This window comes from Leuciscus leuciscus (genome assembly GCF_965113295.1).
Source record: "Leuciscus leuciscus genome assembly, chromosome: 21".
Lineage (NCBI taxonomy): Eukaryota > Metazoa > Chordata > Actinopteri > Cypriniformes > Leuciscidae > Leuciscus > Leuciscus leuciscus.
In genome coordinates, this window is record NC_138745.1 from 780,388 (window position 1) to 803,944 (window position 23,557).

The 23,557-nt window shown below is 44.9% G+C and overlaps 1 protein-coding gene across 4 annotated transcripts; it reads right to left on the reverse strand.

Moving 5' to 3' along the window:
* Positions 1-498: 498 nt before the first annotated feature.
* Positions 499-23,026, reverse strand: map2k4b (mitogen-activated protein kinase kinase 4b). Of its 4 annotated transcripts, XM_082152152.1 has the most exons (14): positions 22,679-23,023; positions 21,555-21,590; positions 21,359-21,391; positions 20,035-20,137; positions 18,236-18,410; positions 6,053-6,172; positions 5,799-5,918; positions 4,975-5,026; positions 4,737-4,864; positions 4,573-4,650; positions 4,341-4,489; positions 2,976-3,021; positions 2,867-2,887; positions 499-2,382 (listed from the first exon to the last, which is right to left on the reverse strand). In XM_082152152.1, exons 1-14 carry the CDS (start codon positions 22,779-22,781, stop codon positions 2,269-2,271), a joined length of 1,278 nt encoding a protein of 425 aa, XP_082008278.1. In that variant the 5' UTR covers positions 22,782-23,023; the 3' UTR covers positions 499-2,268. The 4 variants fall into 4 exon arrangements, with proteins under 4 accessions (XP_082008278.1, XP_082008280.1, XP_082008279.1 ...); XM_082152154.1 differs by lacking the exon at positions 21,359-21,391 and having other exon boundaries at positions 22,679-23,026; XM_082152153.1 differs by lacking the exon at positions 2,867-2,887 and having other exon boundaries at positions 22,679-23,017.
* Between the last annotated feature and the right edge of the window lie 531 nt (positions 23,027-23,557).

The window sequence follows — 23,557 nt, forward strand, 5'->3', positions numbered from 1 at the left end:
TTTTAATGTAGTTTATGTGTCTATGTGGAGTTTTTAATCTGCTTTAAGACAAAGCATGTGTAAGTTTATAAGTCGACAGCATTGCTGAGTATTTCCTCCTTAAAACTCCAAAGACAGTCTCAAACACACGCTTTGAAATCGCTGGTGTTTCTGACGTCACAAACTACCTTGTAACCAATCAGATCAACGTGTGATCGTCAACTAGTGGATCTCTGAGCTGAGTGAGTGGAGGCGGGGCTCATTTGCATATTCATAGAACCACGCATACTAAATGAGGCAAGGATGTCGAGTTACATTCAAGATATTTTAAGGCATGAGGAAAACATTTAAATATGTCATTTTAATGATCAAAGATGAGTTTTAACGGATAAAATGATTGATACAGGGGGACTTTAAACCCTTATTATTAAATGTTACTACTAGATTAAACATTTACAATAATGTCACTTGAAAATAAACTTCACATGCATTTGAGTCACAAAGCAGACGGACAGGGAATGGCTGAGTATTGGCTTTATTCTATAGCATTAAACCCATCGCTGTGTTCAGATCTAACAGAGCAGAATGACAATAATGTCAACAATCACAACACGCCGATCATATTCATAAACGTCCTCATTAATCATGTGACGAGGGGGATGTTTCCCAACATGAACATACACGGCATTATCCCTGCACATTTCCATGGTACAATTTTTACAGATTCTCACCATACACGTAAAATATTTTCACAGTGATCATTTTTTCCTGTACATATTTCCCACTCTTGATACAATATAATAATACACATTGCTCTTACAACTATTTTACTCTCCGCACTAAACATTCTCGAGTTGCAATGTTCGCACTATTATTTGACTTTAGGAGGATCTTCTGTCCTTCTGCTGATTCTGAACGGTTGACTCTTTTAAAGAGTCACATGATGTGGCGATTCACTTTCAGAACACAAACTCTCCGAACACTATCCGGTGCCGTATTATTATACAATCAAAATGTTCGAGAACCGCTGTACATCTTTTAAAATAAGTGACCTATGGATGAATCATGTGAGGCGGGTCGTAAACCGTCATGCCGGATCTGTGGAAATCATGCGAAAGCGTCGAAACGCGAGGAGGACGAGCTTCTGAGAAACGAGTGTATCCGAAGAGAACGGTGTGAATGAAACACACTTACAGTGGATGAGAAGCGAACACGAGACGCTCCCGGCATCGTGACGTTATATTGCATATTCAGCAAGTAAAGCTACTTTAACATTTCTTTGATGCAGAACAAGACCTTTGCATACGACTGATTAAACAGAGACACACGATGACTGATGTTAAACACACATGAAGACACACACTGGGATGGAGGCGTAACATCTACATCAGCAACTATTACACTCGATCTGATGGTCTTTGTTTTCTTAAATGAGCAAATTCAAGTTTTGCTTGTTAATATTCCGAAATGATTTTACACACACACACACACACACACACACACACACACACACACACACACACACACACACACACACACACACACACACACACACAAAGGCTGTTTTGCTGAATCTGAAGCTTGTTTACACACCGTGATGTGAATGGCTTTTAAATGAGAGCCAGTTCTTATTGCACAAACTGTTTTGGGACTTTCTCTTTAAACACAATCATGTGTTCACACACACATGAACGATAGTACAATTATGGTGAAATACTCAGACCCTTAACCAAGACTCTCATTTCACACATGAGCACAACTCCTGCGTTCAGCGCTTGTTCTCCGACTCTGCGACGCCTCCAGACTGAAGATCATGATTCTTCCTCAGTGTTTTCCAGCACAAACATCTAAACACTCTTAAATCAAGAGACATTTACTGGAGAAGGGAAATGACAGGAGATATTAAAGTCTTGTTTTCGGAAAATAAAAAATGAAGCGAGTTTGTGCTTAAAACAAAATCAAAATCTGCCAAAGGAGTCAGAAAAATAATGCTAATCCGCAGGGAAAACGAGGCGGTTTCTCTGACGCCACTGGCAGAGACGTGCTCTGGTCTTCAGTCGTCGCTGTTCTCCAGTGGATGTGTCTTTATGAATGTTTGTGCAGGAAAACGAGACCGAGACGCTGAGGAAGAGGAAGCAGTGTTCGGTTCTGAACTGAAACTCCACCGGAGAGCAAGCGCTGAGGCCGGCTGTGACGTGGTAAACGCGGTGAAATGTGGGCTGGTTACGGGCTGACGCTGTATGAACACCACATGGTGACCGGGCCGTGTGACTGACAGACCGCTCACCATCAGTCAACATACATGGGAGAACTGGGAGACACTGGCATCTGATCCAGGATCTTACACACGTACAACGCCACGTCCACCACTCGCTCCTCGTACATCAGGATGAACGGATGCTTCTGCAGGAGACACACACACACACACACACACACACACACACACACACACACCACACACACACACACACACACACACACACCAATGAAAGTCGAGTCCGCTTTACTTCTACAGCTTCACAGTAACAAACAGGAAAATAACAGAATCACTGATGCAAACTTCACTGAATATGAAAAAGCTCATTATTCAGACCAACTCAGTTCATTTACACTCTCACTGATGCAAAATTGAAAAATTTGAATCACTTTAAATGCTATGAGTGCATCACACCATTATAATGTACAGTACAAAAGGATATTAATTTTTAGACCTGCTAAATAGTACAATTATGACGTCACATGATGACGATTGCATACGTCAGTGTTATTACATTTGAGTGTTCTTGAAGATGAACTACGTGAGCAGAAAAGGTCGTCTTCATGTACGGATAGGGACAATGAGCATGTACAATTAAATATTCAATAAAAATAAAAAAAGAATACTGACCAATAATCCAATAGTGCATCCCTAAAAATATATAATTGTACACGAGCATGTTTAAATGAAGATGAATAGTTTTGATTAAAAAGCAGAGTGTAAAAGCAGGATGACGTACCAGCAGTTCTCTGTACTTTGGCCTTTTTGACTCGTCCTTCGTAAGGCTGTAGGAAGAGAGTCACATGATCACACAGACGTGTCACATAAAGAAAGGTGATCACATGATCAAACAGATGTCACATGATCACAGATGCGTCACATGATCAAACAGACGCGTCACATGATGAGGTGATCACATGATCACGGATGCGTCACATGATCAAACAGACGCGTCACATGATCACACAGACGTGTCACATGATGAGGTGATCACATGGGGCACGTTCAAGTTCAAAATGGTGCGCAACGTTTTGCTACGGTTTCCGGGTTGAACGTGATGTTTCCTGGAAGCGGCGTGCACCGGTGTGTGAGACACGTTTTCTCTTGTTTGGTGGGTGTGTCAGAACTGGTCCAATCAGCAGCAACATGTATATAAACACGCGGTGTTAAAGTGAACTCGCACAATGGGTTCAAGGAAAGTCATTTACAAATGTGTTGGATGCAGCTCGGCATACGCAACAACTGAGGATATTAGAAGACATGTTTGTCGTAAGTTTTATTGTAAAAATATAGGATATCAACATAATGATGTAGTTGTTTATATTTTTAGCTTCATTGCAAGTGTATGACATTTGGCATAGAAATAAACAATGGTAATTGGTAACAATTAAGTGCTTTTCCTAAAAATGAGAAAGAAAATACAGGGTATTAAAACAGTATGAACTACAAATAAAGTCAGTATGTGAGGCTAGATGTGTTTTAGTCTGAATTAGGTAAGATGTGTGCTTCAGTTTCAGCAATCCCTTCACTCCACTGGGATGTTCTCTTTTGTTCTGGGCGGCAAGTGCAGTAACTGTAACATCGGCCATATTTTGTAGTATTAAACACATATTTATACCGACTTCATCAGGCTCCGAAAATTGTTCACAAACAACACAAAGAATGGCCTTTCTCAGCTGCCGTAGTTGCAACTCTTCATCAGAACAGTGTGTTCAACGCATCACCGTTTCTGTTTAAAAAACGTTGTGCAACGTTTTGTCGGGGCTGAACGCAGCCATGATCACACAGACGTGTCACATGATGAGGTGATCACATGATCACACAGACGTGTCACATGATGAGGTGATCACATGATCACACAGACGTGTCACATGATGAGGTGATCACATGATCACACAGACGTGTCACATGATGAGGTGATCACATGATCACACAGACGTGTCACATGATGAGGTGATCACATGATCACACAGACGTGTCACATGATGAGGTGATCACATGATCACACAGACATGTCACATGATGAGGTGATCACATGATCACACAGACGTGTCACATGATGAGGTGATCACATGATCGTTCAGGCCCGGGTTTGGAAGCTCACCATAGATTGACGAACTGGATGAATTTGGGAGAGAACTGGCGTTCCTCGGAGCTACTGAGCTGAGGAGGGTCTCCCTTCACCACCTGAGTCAGCTGATCAAACACACTGTTCCAGCGGGGGTAGGGGAAGCGTCCCGTCGCCAGCTCGTACTGCAACACACACACACACACACACCCGTGTCACACACTCTTACACGTACATCAGGACCTGAAGAGAGAGAGTGGAGACGTACCAACGTGATTCCCAAACTCCAGACGTCTGAGCGAACATCGTAACCCTGTCTGGAGGCGCTGGGGTCGATCCGCTCCGGCTGAAAACACCACAACACATCTTCATCATCATCACCACCATCATCATCATCACATTCATCATCATCATCAGAGAGCCGTCACTCACAGCCATGTACGGTCTGCAGCCGGCGTCTCTGGTCTTGGCGATGGAGTCGACCAGCTGTCCGCTGATGCCGAAATCACACAGTTTAATGTTGCCGTTTCTGTCCAGGAGAATGTTGGAGGGTTTGATGTCTGAAAACAAGCCCAGCATTCATTCACTCGTTCACTCACTCGCTCCTTCACTCCAGCGTCAGAACACAAACTCAAGCGTTTAATGGTGTAATTGCTTCAGCTTGTCTCACCTCTGTGGATGATCTTCAAGTTTTCTTTCAAGTGATTCAGTGCTTTCACAGTCTGCACACAATACAGGCACACGAGACTTCAAGAACAGTTATTAGGAATACTTCATAATAATTAGAATATTATTTATTATAATAATAATAACTTATTATTCACAAAATGATGAAAATGTTTAAGTTTGCATTATAATAATTATTGCCATTATGATTTTTATTAATAATAGTAATATAATGTATTGTTTATAATTGTGTTATAAATAATGACATTTTTTATACAGTATGTTTAAAAAAATGTTTTTAAAAAAATGTGTGTATATGTATATACAATATACATGTGTATATATATATATATACAAATATTTTTGATATTAACAATAATTATAAAGGCATTCTAAATTGTACTGTAAAAATCAGTATAATTATCATTACTATTATTTATAATAATATAGCATTATTATTATTACTACTACTATTAATAATAAGTATCATTTTATTATTAAATTATTGTTACTATCATTATTTATGATAATAATAATAATAATAAATGTATTGTACAATGGAAATTTTCACTGTAAGAAAATACAATCATCATTTAATCAATATTAAAGATCAATATATCACTATTATTTGTACTTATCAATAATAATAATAATAATTATTATTATTATTGTTAATTATTATTATTATTTAATTATTTTATATAATAATAATAAAAATAATAATAATTATTATTATTATTATTATTATTATTATCATCATTAGTATTATTACTACCACTACTACAACAATAAATAAGCTTTTGTTGATGTATGAAATCAGTGACTTACTGCTAATGTAATTTTGCCTAATATTTCCTCTGGAATGACATCATCTAATGCACAATATACATATTTGTAGAATTTGTCGAGGGAGGTAGACATCAGTTCCATGCAGATCCAGCAGTCGCCCTGCACACACACACACACACACACACACACACACACAGAGAGAGAGGTCAGTCCGGTGCGACTCCATCGGGACACAGCAGCAGTGTGTGTGTGTGTGTGTGTGTGTGTGTGTGTGTGTGTGTTCATCATCTGACCTCGCGGAACAGAGCGCCGTAGAACTGGACGATATACGGGCAGTCGCTGCTCCTCATCACCACATCCAGATCCATCAGCAGCTGCTTCTGCTCCTTCTCATCCACAGTGGAGCGGATCCGCTGCGGGACACACAACAACTCAACTCACGTTTATATGTGTAGCACTTTCCACAATACACCGTTTAAAAGCAGCTTTACAGAAAATGTCCACATAGAGAGATCTGTTATCAGAGGAAACTGTCTAAGTTATGCATTTCAGAAATGTACATATACAAATCACAGTTAGTGAAAAAGGTATTAACTATATAATAATTTAATGCAGAAATAATGAAAAGTAATGAATACTTGTTTGATACACTGGGATCAGATCTCTCTCTCTCTCACACACACACACACACACACCGCCCGCTCATTTAGATGAACAGAGCCTCTCTCATTTCTGCTTCAACAGACAATTATGAAACTATTGGTCAGAAGCAGATTCTATTCTTGCTGATGTTTTTATGTTTTAACAGAACACAGGCTCGATAGCAGTGTGGTGAGTTAGGGTTAGTGTTAGTGACGTCTGTCTGACTCTAGAGGACACAGTCACAGTCACTCTCACAGTCACACTCACACTCAGTCACTCTCACAGTCACACTCACACTCAGTCACTCTCACAGTCACACAGTCACTCTCACAGTCACACTCACACTCACACTCAGTCACTCTCACAGTCACACTCACACTCAGTCACTCTCAGTCACACTCACAGTCAAAGTCACACACACAGTCAGTCACACTCACAGTCAGTCAGTCACACACACACACACACACACACACACACACACACACACACACACACACACACACTCAGTCACACTCACACTCACAGTCACACTCACAGTCAAAGTCACACACACAGTCAAAGTCACACACACAGTCAAAGTCACACACACAGTCAGTCACAGTCACACTCACAGTCACAGTCAAAGTCACACACACAAAGTCACACTCACACTCTGTCACACTCACAGTCACACTCACAGTCAGTCACACTCACAGTCACAGTCACACTCACAGTCACAGTCACAGTCACACTCACACTCACAGTCACAGTCACAGTCACACTCACACTCACAGTCACAGTCACACTCACACTCACAGTCAAAGAGTCACACTCAGTCACACTCACACTCAATCACACTCACACTCAGTCACACTCACACTCAGTCACACTCAGTCACACTCACACTCAGTCACACTCACACTCACTCACACTCAGTCACACTCAGTCACACTCAGTCACACTCAGTCACACTCACACTCAGTCACACTCACACTCAGTCACACTCACACTCAGTCACTCTCACACTCAGTCACACTCAGTCACACTCAGTCACACTCAGTCACACTCAGTCACACTCAGTCACACTCACACTCAGTCACACTCACACTCAGTCACTCTCACACTCAGTCACTCTCACACTCAGTCACTCTCACACTCAGTCACACTCACACTCAGTCACACTCACACTCAGTCACTCTCACACTCAGTCACTCTCAGTCACTCTCACACTCAGTCACTCTCACACTCAGTCACTCTCACACTCAGTCACTCTCACACTCAGTCACTCTCACACTCAGTCACTCTCACACTCAGTCACTCTCACACTCAGTCACTCTCACACTCAGTCACTCTCACACTCAGTCACTCTCACACTCAGTCACTCTCACACTCAGTCACTCTCACACTCAGTCACACTCACACTCAGTCACACTCACACTCAGTCACTCTCACACTCAGTCACTCTCACACTCAGTCACTCTCACACTCAGTCACACTCACACTCAGTCACTCTCACACTCAGTCACTCTCACACTCAGTCACTCTCACACTCAGTCACTCTCACACTCAGTCACTCTCACACTCAGTCACTCTCACACTCAGTCACACTCACACTCACTCTCAGTCACTCTCACACTCAGTCACTCTCACACTCAGTCACTCTCACACTCAGTCACTCTCACACTCAGTCACTCTCACACTCAGTCACTCTCACACTCAGTCACTCTCACACTCAGTCACTCTCACACTCAGTCACTCTCACACTCAGTCACTCTCACACTCAGTCACACTCACACTCACTCTCAGTCACTCTCACACTCAGTCACTCTCACACTCAGTCACTCTCACACTCAGTCACTCTCACACTCAGTCACTCTCACACTCAGTCACTCTCACACTCAGTCACTCTCACACTCAGTCACTCTCAGTCACTCTCACACTCAGTCACTCTCACACTCAGTCACTCTCACACTCAGTCACTCTCACAGTCACTCACAGTGTCACACTCACAGTGTCACACTCACAGTCACTCACACTCACTCACAGTGTCACACTCACAGACTCACAGTGTCACACTCACAGTCACACTCACACTCAGTCACACTCACACTCAGTCACACTCACACTCAGTCACACTCACACTCACACTCAGTCACACTCACACTCACACTCACTCACAGTGTCACACTCACAGTGTCACACTCACAGTGTCACACTCACAGTGTCACACTCACAGTGTCACACTCACAGTGTCACACTCACAGTGTCACACTCACAGTGTCACACTCACAGTGTCACACTCACAGTGTCACACTCACAGTGTCACACTCACAGTGTCACACTCACAGTGTCACACTCACAGTCACACACTGACAGTGTCACACTCACAGTCACAGTCACACTCAAAGTCACACTCAAAGTCACAAACACAGTCAGACTCACAGTCTCACAGTCACACTCACACTCAGTCACACTCACACTCAGTCACAGTCACACTCAGTCACAGTCAGTCAGAGTCACACTCACAGAGTCACACTCACAGAGTCACACTCACAGAGTCACACTCACAGAGTCACACTCACAGAGTCACACTCACAGAGTCACACTCACAGAGTCACACTCACAGAGTCACACTCACAGAGTCACACTCACAGAGTCACACTCACAGAGTCACACTCACAGAGTCACACTCACAGAGTCACACTCACACCACTCACACTCACACCACTCACACTCACACCACTCACACTCACACCACTCACACTCACAGTCACACTCACACTCAGTCACACTCACACTCACTCACAGTCACACTCACACTCAGTGTCACACTCAGTGTCACACTCAGTGTCACACTCAGTGTCACACTCAGTGTCACACTCAGTGTCACACTCAGTGTCACACTCAGTGTCACACTCAGTGTCACACTCAGTGTCACACTCAGTGTCACACTCACACTCAGCCACACTCCCTCACAGTCAGTCACACTCACAGTGTCACACTCACAGTGTCACACTCACAGTGTCACACTCACAGTGTCACACTCACAGTGTCACACTCACAGTGTCACACTCACAGTGTCACACTCACAGTGTCACACTCACAGTGTCACACTCACAGTGTCAGTGTCACACTCACAGTGTCACACTCACAGTGTCACACTCACAGTGTCACACTCACAGTCACACACTCACACACACTCACACACACTCACACTCACACTCAGTCACACTCACACTCAGTCACACTCACACTCAGTCACACTCACACTCAGTCACACTCACACTCAGTCACACTCACACTCAGTCACACTCACACTCAGTCACACTCACACTCAGTCACACTCACACTCAGTCACACTCACACTCAGTCACACTCACACTCAGTCACACTCACACTCAGTCACACTCACACTCAGTCACACTCACACTCACACTCAGTCACACTCACACTCAGTCACACTCACACTCAGTCACACTCACACTCAGTCACACTCACACTCACACTCAGTCACACTCACACTCAGTCACACTCACACTCAGTCACACTCACACTCAGTCACACTCACACTCACACTCAGTCACACTCACAGTCACTCACAGTCTCAGTCACACACTCTCAGTCACACACACTCTCAGTCACACACTCTCAGTCACACACACTCAGTCACACTCACACTCACACTCAGTCACACTCACAGTCACTCACAGTCTCAGTCACACACTCTCAGTCACACACTCTCAGTCACACACTCTCAGTCACACACACTCAGTCACACACACTCAGTCACACTCAGTCACACTCAGTCACACTCAGTCACACTCAGTCACACTCAGTCACACTCACACTCAGTCACACTCACACTCAGTCACACTCACACTCAGTCACACTCACACTCAGTCACACTCACACTCAGTCACACTCACACTCAGTCACACTCACACTCAGTCACACTCACACTCACTCTCAGTCACAGTCACTCACACACACAGTCAGTCACACACACACAGTCAGTCACACACACACACACACACACACACACACACACAGTCAGTCACACACACAGTCAGTCACACACACAGTCAGTCACACACACAGTCACACTCAGTCACACTCACAGTCACACTCACACTCACAGTCAAAGTCACACACACAGTCAGTCACACTCACAGTCACAGTCAGTCACACTCTCAGTCACACTCACAGTCACACTCACAGTCACACTTACAGTCACACTCAGTCACAGTCACACTCCCTCTCAGTCACTCTCACAGTCACTCACAGTTACTCTCACAGTCACTCTCACAGTCACTCTCACAGTCACTCTCACAGTCACTCTCACAGTCACTCTCACACTCACAGTAAGTCACAGTCACAGTCACACTCACACACGCCCTCTCAGTCACACCCCCTCTCACACTCCCTCTCACACTCAGTCACACTCACAGTCACAGTCACACTCAGTCACACTCAGTCACACTCAGTCACACTCAGTCACACTCAGTCACACTCAGTCACAGTCACACTCAGTCACACTCACAGTCAGTCACACTCACAGTCAGTCACACTCACAGTCAGTCACACTCACAGTCAGTCACACTCACAGTCAGTCACACTCACAGTCAGTCACACTCACACTCACAGTCACAGTCACAGTCACACTCAGTCACAGTCACAGTCAGACTCACACTCACACTCAGTCACACTCACACTCACACTCACACTCAGTCACACTCACACTCAGTCAGTCACACTCAGTCACACTCACAGTCACACTCAGTCACAGTCACAGTCTCACAGTCACAGTGTCACAGTCACAGTGTCACAGTCACAGTGTCACAGTCACAGTGTCACACTCACAGTGTCACACTCACAGTGTCACACTCACAGTGTCACACTCACAGTGTCACACTCACAGTGTCACACTCACAGTGTCACACTCACAGTGTCACACTCACAGTGTCACACTCACAGTGTCACACTCAGTGTCACACTCAGTGTCACACTCAGTGTCACACTCAGTGTCACACTCACAGTGTCACACTCACAGTGTCACACTCACAGTCACACTCAGTCACACTCACACTCAGTCACACTCACACTCAGTCACACTCACACTCAGTCACAGTCACACTCAGTCACACTCACACTCAGTCACACTCAGTCACACTCACACTCACACTCAGTCACACTCACACTCAGTCAGTCACACTCAGTCACACTCACAGTCACACTCAGTCACAGTCACAGTCTGTCACAGTCACAGTGTCACAGTCACAGTGTCACAGTCACAGTGTCACAGTCACAGTGTCACAGTCACAGTGTCACAGTCACAGTGTCACAGTCACAGTCACAGTGTCACAGTCACAGTGTCACACTCAGTGTCACACTCACAGTGTCACACTCACAGTGTCACACTCACAGTGTCACACTCAGTGTCACACTCAGTGTCACACTCAGTGTCACACTCACAGTGTCACACTCACAGTGTCACACTCACAGTGTCACACTCACAGTCACACTCAGTCACACTCACACTCAGTCACACTCACACTCAGTCACACTCACACTCAGTCACACTCACACTCAGTCACACTCACACTCAGTCACACTCAGTCACACTCACACTCAGTCACACTCACACTCAGTCACACTCACACTCAGTCACACTCACTCTCACAGTCACTAACAGTCACAGTCACTCACTCTCACTCAGTCAAAGTCACACACACAGTCAGTCACACACACACAGTCAGTCACACACACACAGTCAGTCACACACACACAGTCAGTCACACACACAGTCAGTCACACACACACACACACACACACACACAGTCAGTCACACACACACAGTCAGTCACACTCACACTCACAGTCACACTCACACTCTCACTCACACTCAGTCACAGTCACACTCACAGTCACACTCACAGTCACACTCACAGTCACACTCACAGTCACACTCACAGTCACACTCAGTCACACTCAGTCACACTCACAGTCACACTCAGTCACACTCACAGTCACAGTCACACTCACAGTCAGTCACACACAGTCAGTCACACACACAGTCAGTCACAGTCACACTCACAGTCAAAGTCAAAGTCACACACACAGTCAGTCACACTCAGTCACACTCAGTCACACTCAGTCACACTCACAGTCACACTCACAGTCAGTCACACTCACAGTCAGTCACACTCACAGTCAGTAAATGGTAAATGGTAAATGGACTGCATTTATATAGCGCTTTCACAGACCCAATGGCCACCAAAGCGCTTTACAATATTGCCTCACATTCACCCATTCACTCACTCATTCATACACCGACGGCGGTGTCAGCCATGCAAGGCGATCCAGCTCGTCGGGAGCAGCTGGGGTTAGGTGTCTTGCTCAAGGACACCTCGACACTTGGTCAGGTGGAACCGGGGATTGAACCACCAACCTTCCGGTTTGTAGACAATCTACATGAACCACTGAGCCACTGCCGCCCCAATCAGTCACAGTCACAGTCAGTCACAGTCACACTCCCTCTCACAGTCAGTCACACAGTCACACTCCCTCTGTCACTCTCACAGTCACGCTCAGTCACTCTCACAGTCACTCTCACAGTCACACGCCCTCTCAGTCACACTCCCTCTCACAGTCACAGTCACACTCACAGTCAGTCACAGTCACACACGCCCTCTCAGTCACACTCCCTCTCACAGTCAGTCACAGTCACACTCACAGTCACTCTCACAGTCACTCTCACAGTCACTCTCACAGTCACTCTCACAGTCACTCTCACAGTCACTCTCACAGTCACTCTCACAGTCACTCTCACAGTCACTCTCACAGTCACACGCCCTCTCAGTCACACTCCCTCTCACAGTCACAGTCACACTCACACTCACAGTCAGTCACAGTCACAGTCACACACGCCCTCTCAGTCACACTCCCTCTCACAGTCAGTCACAGTCACAGTCACACTCCCTCTCACAGTCAGTCACAGTCACAGTCACACTCACAGTCACAGTCACACTCAGTCACACTCACAGTCACAGTCACACTCACAGTCACACTCACAGTCACACTCACAGTCACACTCACAGTCACAGTCACACTCAGTCACACTCACAGTCACACTCACAGTCACACTCAGTCACACTCAGTCACACTCACAGTCACACTCACAGTCACACTCAGTCACACTCAGTCACACTCAGTCACACTCACAGTCACACTCACAGTCACACTCACACTCACAGTCACACTCACAGTCACAGTCACACTCACAGTCACAGTCACACTCACAGTCACACTCACAGTCACAGTCACACTCACAGTCACACTCACACTCAGTCACACTCAGTCACACTCAGTCACACACTCAGTCACACACTCAGTCACACACTCAGTCACACACTCAGTCACACACTCAGTCACAGTCACACTCACACTCACAGTCACACTCACAGTCACACTCACAGTCACACTCACAGTCACAGTCACAGTCACAGTCACAGTCACACTCACAGTCACACTCACAGTCACAGTCACACTCACAGTCACAGTCACACTCACAGTCACACTCACAGTCACACTCAGTCACACTCAGTCACACTCAGTCACACTCAGTCACACTCACAGTCACACTCAGTCACACTCACAGTCACAGTCACACTCACAGTCACACTCACAGTCACACTCACAGTCACACTCACAGTCACACTCACAGTCACACTCACACTCTCAGTCACACTCTCAGTCACACTCTCAGTCACACACACTCACAGTCACACTCAGTCACACTCAGTCACACTCAGTCACACTCAGTCACACTCAGTCACACTCAGTCACACTCAGTCACACTCACAGTCACACTCAGTCACACTCACAGTCACACTCGCAGTCACACTCGCAGTCACACTCGCAGTCACACTCGCACTCACACTCGCACTCACAGTGTCACACTCACAGTGTCACACTCACAGTGTCACACTCACAGTGTCACACTCACAGTGTCACACTCACAGTGTCACACTCACAGTGTCACACTCACAGTGTCACACTCACAGTGTCACACTCACAGTGTCACACTCTCACACTCAGTCACACTCACTCTCACAGTCACTCTAACAGTCACAGTCACTCACACTCACAGTCAAAGTCACACACACAGTCAGTCACACACACAGTCAGTCACACACACAGTCAGTCACACACACACACAGTCAGTCACACACACACAGTCAGTCACACACACACAGTCAGTCACACACACACAGTCAGTCACACACACACACAGTCAGTCACACACACACACAGTCAGTCACACACACACACACACACACAGTCAGTCACACACACACACACACAGTCAGTCACACACACACAGTCAGTCACACACACACAGTCACACACACAGTCAGTCACACACACAGTCAGTCACACACACAGTCAGTCACACACACACAGTCAGTCACACACACACACAGTCAGTCACACACACACACAGTCACACTCAGTCACACTCAGTCACACTCAGTCACACTCAGTCACACTCAGTCACACTCAGTCACACTCAGTCACACTCAGTCACACTCAGTCACACTCAGAGTCAAAGTCACACACACAGTCAGTCACAGTCAGTCACACTCACAATCACACTCACAATCACAGTCACAGTCACACTCACAGTCACAGTCAGTCACACTCCCTCTCACAGTCAGTCACACAGTCACACTCCCTCTCAGTCACTCTCACAGTCACACTCACAGTCAGTCACAGTCACTCTCACAGTCACTCTCACAGTCACTCTCACAGTCACTCTCACAGTCACTCTCACAGTCACTCTCAGTCACACGCCCTCTCAGTCACACTCCCTCTCAGTCACACTCCCTCTCACAGTCACAGTCACACTCACAGTCACAGTCACACTCACAGTCACAGTCACAGTCACACACGCCCTCTCAGTCACACTCCCTCTCACACTCCCTCTCACAGTCACAGTCACAGTCACAGTCACACTCACAGTCACACTCACACAGTCAGTCACACACACACACACACAGTCAGTCACACACACACAGTCAGTCACACACACACAGTCACACACACACACAGTCACACACACAGTCAGTCACACACACAGTCAGTCACACACACAGTCAGTCACACACACAGTCAGTCACACACACAGTCAGTCACACACACAGTCAGTCACACACACAGTCAGTCACACACACAGTCAGTCACACACACAGTCAGTCACACACACACACACACAGTCAGTCAGTCACACTCACACTCACACTCAGTCACACTCAGTCACACTCAGTCACACACACAGTCAGTCACACACACAGTCAGTCACACACACAGTCAGTCACACACACAGTCAGTCACACACACACACACACACAGTCAGTCAGTCACACTCACACTCAGTCACACTCAGTCACACTCAGTCACACTCAGTCACACTCAGTCACATTCAGTCACACTCAGTCACACTCAGAGTCAAAGTCACACACACAGTCAGTCACAGTCAGTCACACTCACAATCACACTCACAATCACAGTCACAGTCACACTCACAGTCACAGTCACACTCCCTCTCACAGTCAGTCACACAGTCACACTCCCTCTCAGTCACTCTCACAGTCACACTCACAGTCAGTCACAGTCACTCTCACAGTCACTCTCACAGTCACTCTCACAGTCACACTCCCTCTCAGTCACACTCCCTCTCAGTCACACTCCCTCTCAGTCACACTCCCTCTCACAGTCACAGTCACACTCACAGTCACACTCCCTCTCACAGTCACAGTCACTCACAGTCACACTCACAGTCACACTCACAGTCACACTCACAGTCACACTCACAGTCACACTCACACTCACAGTCACACTCACAGTCACACTCACAGTCACACTCACAGTCACACTCACAGTCACACTCACAGTCACACTCACAGTCACACTCACAGTCACACTCACACTCACAGTCACACTCACAGTCACACTCACAGTCACACTCACAGTCACACTCACAGTCACACTCACAGTCACACTCACAGTCACACTCACAGTCACACTCACAGTCACACTCACAGTCACAGTCACAGTCACAGTCACAGTCACAGTCACACTCAGTCACAGTCACACTCACAGTCAGTCACACTCAGTCACAGTCACACTCAGTCACAGTCACACTCAGTCACAGTCACACTCAGTCACAGTCACACACTCAGTCACAGTCACACACTCAGTCACAGTCACACACTCAGTCACAGTCACAGTCACAGTCACACTCACAGTCACACTCACAGTCACACTCACAGTCACTCTCACAGTCACACTCACAGTCACACTCCCTCTCACAGTCACACACACTCAGTCACAGTCACACTCTCAGTCACACTCTCAGTCACACTCTCAGTCACACTCTCAGTCACACTCTCAGTCACACTCTCAGTCACACTCTCAGTCACACTCTCAGTCACACTCTCAGTCACACTCTCAGTCAAAGTCACACACTCTCAGTCAAAGTCACACACTCTCAGTCAAAGTCACACAGTCACAGTCACACTCAGTCACAGTCACTCTCACAGTCACACTCACACGCCCTCTCACAGTCACACTCCCTCTCACAGTCACACTCAGAGTCAGTCACACTCACACTCTCAGTCACACTCTCAGTCACACTCTCAGTCACACTCTCAGTCACACTCTCAGTCACACTCTCAGTCACACTCTCAGTCACACTCTCAGTCACACTCTCAGTCACACTCTCAGTCACACTCTCAGTCACACTCTCAGTCACACTCTCAGTCACACTCTCAGTCACACTCTCAGTCACACTCTCAGTCACACTCTCAGTCACACTCTCAGTCACACTCTCAGTCAGTCAGTCACACTCACACTCAGTCACACTCAGTCACAGTCACACTCAGTCACACTCAGTCACAGTCACACTCAGTCACAGTCACACTCAGTCACAGTCACACTCTGTCACAGTCACACTCTGTCACAGTCACACTCTGTCACAGTCACACTCTGTCACAGTCACACTCTGTCAGTCACACTCTGTCACAGTCACACTCTGTCACAGTCACACTCTGTCACAGTCACACTCTGTCACAGTCACACTCTGTCACAGTCACACTCTGTCACAGTCACACTCTGTCACAGTCACACTCTGTCACAGTCACACTCTGTCACAGTCACACTCTGTCACAGTCACACTCTGTCACAGTCACACTCTGTCACAGTCACACTCTGTCATGACACACTCACACTCTGTCATGACACACTCTGTCACAGTCACACTCTGTCACAGTCACACTCTCAGTCACACTCTCAGTCAAAGTCACACACTCTCAGTCAAAGTCACACACAGTCAGTCAAAGTCACACACAGTCAGTCACAGTCACACTCACAGTCACAGTCAGTCACAGTCAGTCACACTCAGTCACACTCAGTCACACTCAGTCACACTCAGTCACACTCAGTCACACTCAGTCACACTCAGTCACACTCACACTCAGTCACACTCACACTCAGTCACACTCAGTCACACTCAGTCACACTCAGTCACACTCAGTCACACTCAGTCACACTCAGTCACACTCAGTCACACTCAGTCACACTCACAGTCACTCTCACAGTCACTCTCACAGTCACACTCACACTCAGTCACTCTCACAGTCACTCTCACAGTCACTCTCACAGTCACACTCACAGTCACAGTCACACTCACACTCAGTCAGTCACACTCCCTCTCAGTCACTCTCACAGTCACACTCAGTCACACTCACAATCACACTCACAATCACACTCACTGTCACAATGGGTGTCTGAATCACCTTGACGGCCATGATCTGCCCGCTGGGTTTGTGCACCATGTTGTTGACAGAGCCGTACGCTCCTCTCCCGATCTCTCCCAGATCCTTCAGGTCCTCGGCAGTGAAGTCACAGTGCTGTTCTGGAGAAATCTTCAGCTTCCCCGAGGACTCGATGCTGTGTGTGCGCAGACGCTCTCTGAAAGTCATCGTGCAGAAATAATGACTTATCTGCTATTGGCTGAGCAAACCGATAGCCCCGCCCCCAAACTCACACCATTGGTCGAGCCAGTGCTGAGTTGTTCAAACAAACAGTGATGTTCTGAGCTGAGCTCTGGGAAATCAGCATCACTTATAGTTTCTCTGCATATGTAACATCAAATATGACACGCGTGAGCTGTGTATCTTTAGCCGTGTTTCCACCGCAGGAACTTTCCCCAGGAACTAGGAACTTTGGGCTGGTACTCGATGTGTTTACACCGCAGGAACCAGGTTCTAAATGAAGTTCCGGGTAAATATTTCCCCTTCCGATAGTCCCTGCTCATGAGGTAGTACTTTTTCAAAGTTCAGGAACTTTCAGGGGTGGGACTTGTGAGCTGCACAAGCTGATTGGTTGTGTTCTCGCCACATTTTGGTTGGATGATTCCACGCAGCATTTTATTTATTTTTAACCTCACTTTTTAAAAAATCTATTGCGGTTCGTGTCGTGGCTTCATGCAGAGAGTTGTCTGTCTGCAAATATGGAATTTAATAAAAAAACTGGTGGACTGGCGGCGAGTTTCAGGCTTTATTAAGGATATTTGTGGAAGAGGAAACTTTCTGCGCGTTTGTCCCAGCCATCTCACGGTCAATGTCCGCAATAGCTGATAACATACAAATTGTATATCTAACGTTAGCATTACGAGCTTACTGAACACACTTTATCAGTGCTCGTCTCTTTTCTGCCACAGCTTTTATTATTAAGTCTTTATGTTTACACATTGTCATCTATTGCAAGGCACTCCAAACCATGTTACAAATTTGCTATAACAGGATTGAAATAGCGCTTTGAGGTTAGAGTAACAAACAACTATTTACAAGACTGTCACCATTTATGATTGATAGACGGGGTTCAGGCTTTTTTTAAGCGTATTTGCGAAAGAGGAAATTTTTGCACGTTCGTCCCAGGCATCTCACAATAACTGATAACATATACGTTGTCTAATTTTATACGCATACGAGCTTTCTGAACACGCTTTAGTATCAGTACTAGTCTATTTTGTTTTGTTAATTACCTCGTTAGTAAACCAATACATAATTGCAGCACAGTTTGAATCTCCTCTATACTTATTATAAATGTGGCGCTCAAAACTGATTACTGTCCGTCGCAGACTGGGAGGAGCAGTTGCGCGCAGTTTACCTTCCCGGTACTTTAGACCGCGGTGTAAACGCAGAAAGCAACCGGTCTGGGGCAAAAAAAGTTCCTGGGACAAATTGTTCCGGGTAATTTCGGTGGAAACGCGGCTTTTGTGAGGACCAGTTTGAGTTTTAGACCAGTGGAGTGAGGACAGAGAGAGTAAAGTGAGGACATGTTGGCCGGTCTTCACTTTCTGAGAGCCTTTAAAGGCCTGTTTGAGGGTCAAGACTTGGTTTTAGGGATAAGGTTATAAAGAGGTTAAGGGTCGGTTTAGGCACTTAGTTGTGATGGGTAGGGGTAAGCGGCTAGAGAGTGCATTGTGTCAATGAATGTCCTCATAAAGATAGATGTACAAGAATGTGTGTGTGTGTGTGTGTGTGTGTGTGTGTGTGTGTGTGTGTGTGTGTGTGTGTGTTGACGCACTCACATGTGTGGATTCTGGAAAGGAGGAGCCGGCGTGACGATGGGCAGACGAGTGGTCGGTTTGACCGGTGGATTGGCAAAGTTTAACTTAAGTGCTTTGCGTTTACCTGTGAAGGAGGAGAATGTTCACTTTTTCTTGTTTTGCATGACAACACATTCAACTAATTTAACAGGAAGCAAGAAATGAAAATGGGAATAAAAAATATGAGATGATTGAAAACAACTCTTGTTGAAGTGATGTTTGCTATTATCTTTTGCAAGGACACGCACTAATCACAACTTCTTCAAAAAAATTCAAAATTATTCTAGACTATGATATTCATATGTAGCTCACTCTGGTCTTAAAGCGACAGTTCACCCAAAAATGTAAATTCTGTCATCTTTTACTCTCCCTCAGGTCGTTCAAACCCATAACACTTTCATTCATCTTCAGAACACAAATGAAGATATTTGTAATGAAATCTGAGAGTTTTCTGTCCCTCCATTGAAAGTCTGTTCACCCAAACCGCTTCAAAACGTTCACAAAGAGATTGTAAAATAAATATGGTTGAGTTTCCGTTGCTCTATGTATGTGTGTTTATACGTGAATACAAGCTAAAAGTCCCCCTGTATCAATAATTTTATCCCTTAAAACTCATCTTTGATCACCAAAATTACATATTTAAATGTTTTTTTCTTTGAAAAAAAATGTCTTCATGCCTTAAAATATCTTGAATGTAACTCGACACACTTGCATCATTTAGTATGCGTGGTTCTTTGAATATGCAAATGAGCCCCGCCTCCACTCACTCACTCAGCTCAGAGATCCACTGGTTGACGATCACACGTTGATCTGATTGGTTACAAGGTAGTTTGTGACGTCAGAAACACCAGCGATTTCAAAGTGTGTGTTTGAGACTGTCTTTGGTTCACTGCAGTTTTAAGGAGGAAATACTCAGCAATGCTGTCGACTTATGAATTTACACATGGTTTGTCTTAAAGCATATTAAAAACTCCACATAGACACATAAACAACATTAAAAGCTGGATTTACACCACAGGGGGATTTTAAATTAAATCTTTTCATCATATAAAGTGATCATGTCTCTTCAGAAGACTTCATATGGATTTATTTTACCATCTCTTTAAGAACGTTTTGAAGCGTTAAGAGTTTTGGGTGATTAGACAGAAAACGTACAAATATCTTAATTTGTGTTCTGAAGATGAGCGAAACTGATGACAGTATTTCTGAGTGAACTCTCGCTTTAAACCATTTGAGAGGCAAAAATCATCCCGTTTTCTGGAGAGAACCCGCAGAGAGATTACAATAGCACAGAAAACTGGCTTACTTTGGGTTACTCCAGTCAGATTTATCTGAAATCCTACAGAAAAAGGAAAACAATGATGAAAACGCATGCAGATGATCATGAAGGTGTAAATAAGAATGAGGCGTGTGTGTGTGTGTGTGTGTGTGTGTGTGTGTGTGTGTGTGTGTGTGTGTGTGTGTGTGTGTGTGTGTGTGTGTGTGTGTGTGTCTCACAGTACCTGTTTCATTCTGACACCTCCAGCATGTGTTGGAATCTGAACGAGGAGGAAGAAGAATTCATTTACAAATGACAAACAATCAATGAGACTGACACGGAATGTTCGGCTCAATGGAAAAACACGTGATATTAATAGCTGCTATTAATCATTCTTCATGCGTTTCATTCCCAGACAGCAACATAGTGTCAGCCCTGATCCGGCCCACATACGCATTGAATCCACACGTTCCAGATCACGTGGCCCGGATCTGAGCCGACACTGTGTTGCTGTCTGGGTTAGTATGCATGTAATTGATAACTCCTCTATGCATTTATCTATAGAGCATTAACATGTATCATGCATAATAGCAACTGTAACATTATAATATCTGCCAAATGCATAAATGTAACACTATAGAATCTTCCAAATGCATAAATGTAACATTATAATATTGTTACATTTATGTAGCAACATTATAGCATCTTCCAAATGCATAAATGTAACATTGTAGCATCTGCCGAATGCATAAATGTAACATTATGATATTGTTACATTTATGTAGCAACATTGTAGCATCTGCCAAATGCATAAACATAACACTATAGAATCTAACAAATGCATAAATGTAACATTATATTATCTGCCGAATGCATAAATGTAACATTATAATATCTAACAAATGCATAAATGTAACATTATAATATCTAACAAATGCATAAATGTAACATTATGGTATGTAACAAATGCATAAATGTGACATTGCAGTATCATTATGATTCTGTTACAATAGTGAACAAGGTGCGTGTACAACAGCCAGTGAGTGAGTAGTGTAGATGGACAGCACTGAGAGGAACAGCTCGTTTTAGCATCGGTTTGAGGCCACAAAACACAACACGACACGACGCGAGTCAGTGAGAAGGCCCACAGCCTCACCAGAGCAGAGCAGCCTGAGGACGAGGACTGAAACATGTCAGAAACACTGTAACACACTGTGACACTGTAACACACGACGCGTCGGGAAGAGAGACAGAGAGAGAAGGCCTGGCCTAAACACTTGAGATGAGCTCACGATGCACCAGCACCTGAAGCTCGTGCGGGGTGTGTGTGTGTGTGTGTGTGTGTGTGTGTGTGTGTGTGTGTCTTACCCTGCGTGTTGCTCAGGTGTTGCATCACGGGTCCCGCAGCGCTGAGGCTCCTGATACACGGGGTTGTTGGTGAGTTGCTGTTACTGGGACTGTGAGTCGCCATTGTGGATCTGCTTGATTCCAGCAGCAACAGATCGACTCCTCAGCGCGACACACACACACACACACTACTGGAGGAAACCGAGGAGGGTTCCGCACCCCATTCGGTTGAGTTTAGAAACGAGGGGGTTAAAGGTCCTCAGGCGGGACAGCACAGTCTGGTTCGGGGAGCAAAAACTGGAACTGCGCCGCTTAAAACTCTCTCTCTCTCTCTCTCTCTGTGTGTGTGTGTGTGTGTGTGTGTGTGTATTTGAGGTTGCCAGGTGCACGATAACACCCCGCTCGAGGGCTCATCCAAAACACATAACGTAACATAATTTGTCAAATGATAACGTATAACTTGAAACAAACTTTTATAGAAGTCTGTATACAATGTAATAATAATAATAATTAAATAATAATTAAAATATATAAATACATTTTATTTATATAAATATATATAAATAAAATTGGACATTTCTAATATTATTTTCTCCATTTCATTTGTTGTTGGCATAAAAATGAGTTAAATGCATCGAACAATCTAACTTAACAGTTTGTAAATATATGTGTGTGTGTGTGTGTGTGTGTGTATGTATATATATATATATATATATATATATATATATATATATATATATATATATATATAAATAAACTTTTGTTAGATGCGATTAATCAAATTTTTCAGCACAAATATAAATAAAAAAGAAAAATGTAATTAAGTATACACATGTAAAATTATATTTATATATATATATATACACACACACACACATTTATTTATTTGTACATAATGTA

What these genes read in the sequence shown, in the direction of transcription:
- map2k4b (XM_082152152.1), bottom strand. Translation starts at nt 22,781, where the DNA reads ATGGCGACTCACAGTCCCAGTAACAGCAACTCACCAACAACCCCGTGT. An exon ending in GCTGCAGACCGTACATGGCT is followed by an intron (nt 4,651 to 4,736) that starts GTGAGTGACGGC and finishes TGGTGTTTTCAG; the next exon opens with CCGGAGCGGATCGACCCCAG. An exon ending in ATCCAGTTCGTCAATCTATG is followed by an intron (nt 3,022 to 4,340) that starts GTGAGCTTCCAA and finishes CTCTTCCTACAG; the next exon opens with CCTTACGAAGGACGAGTCAA.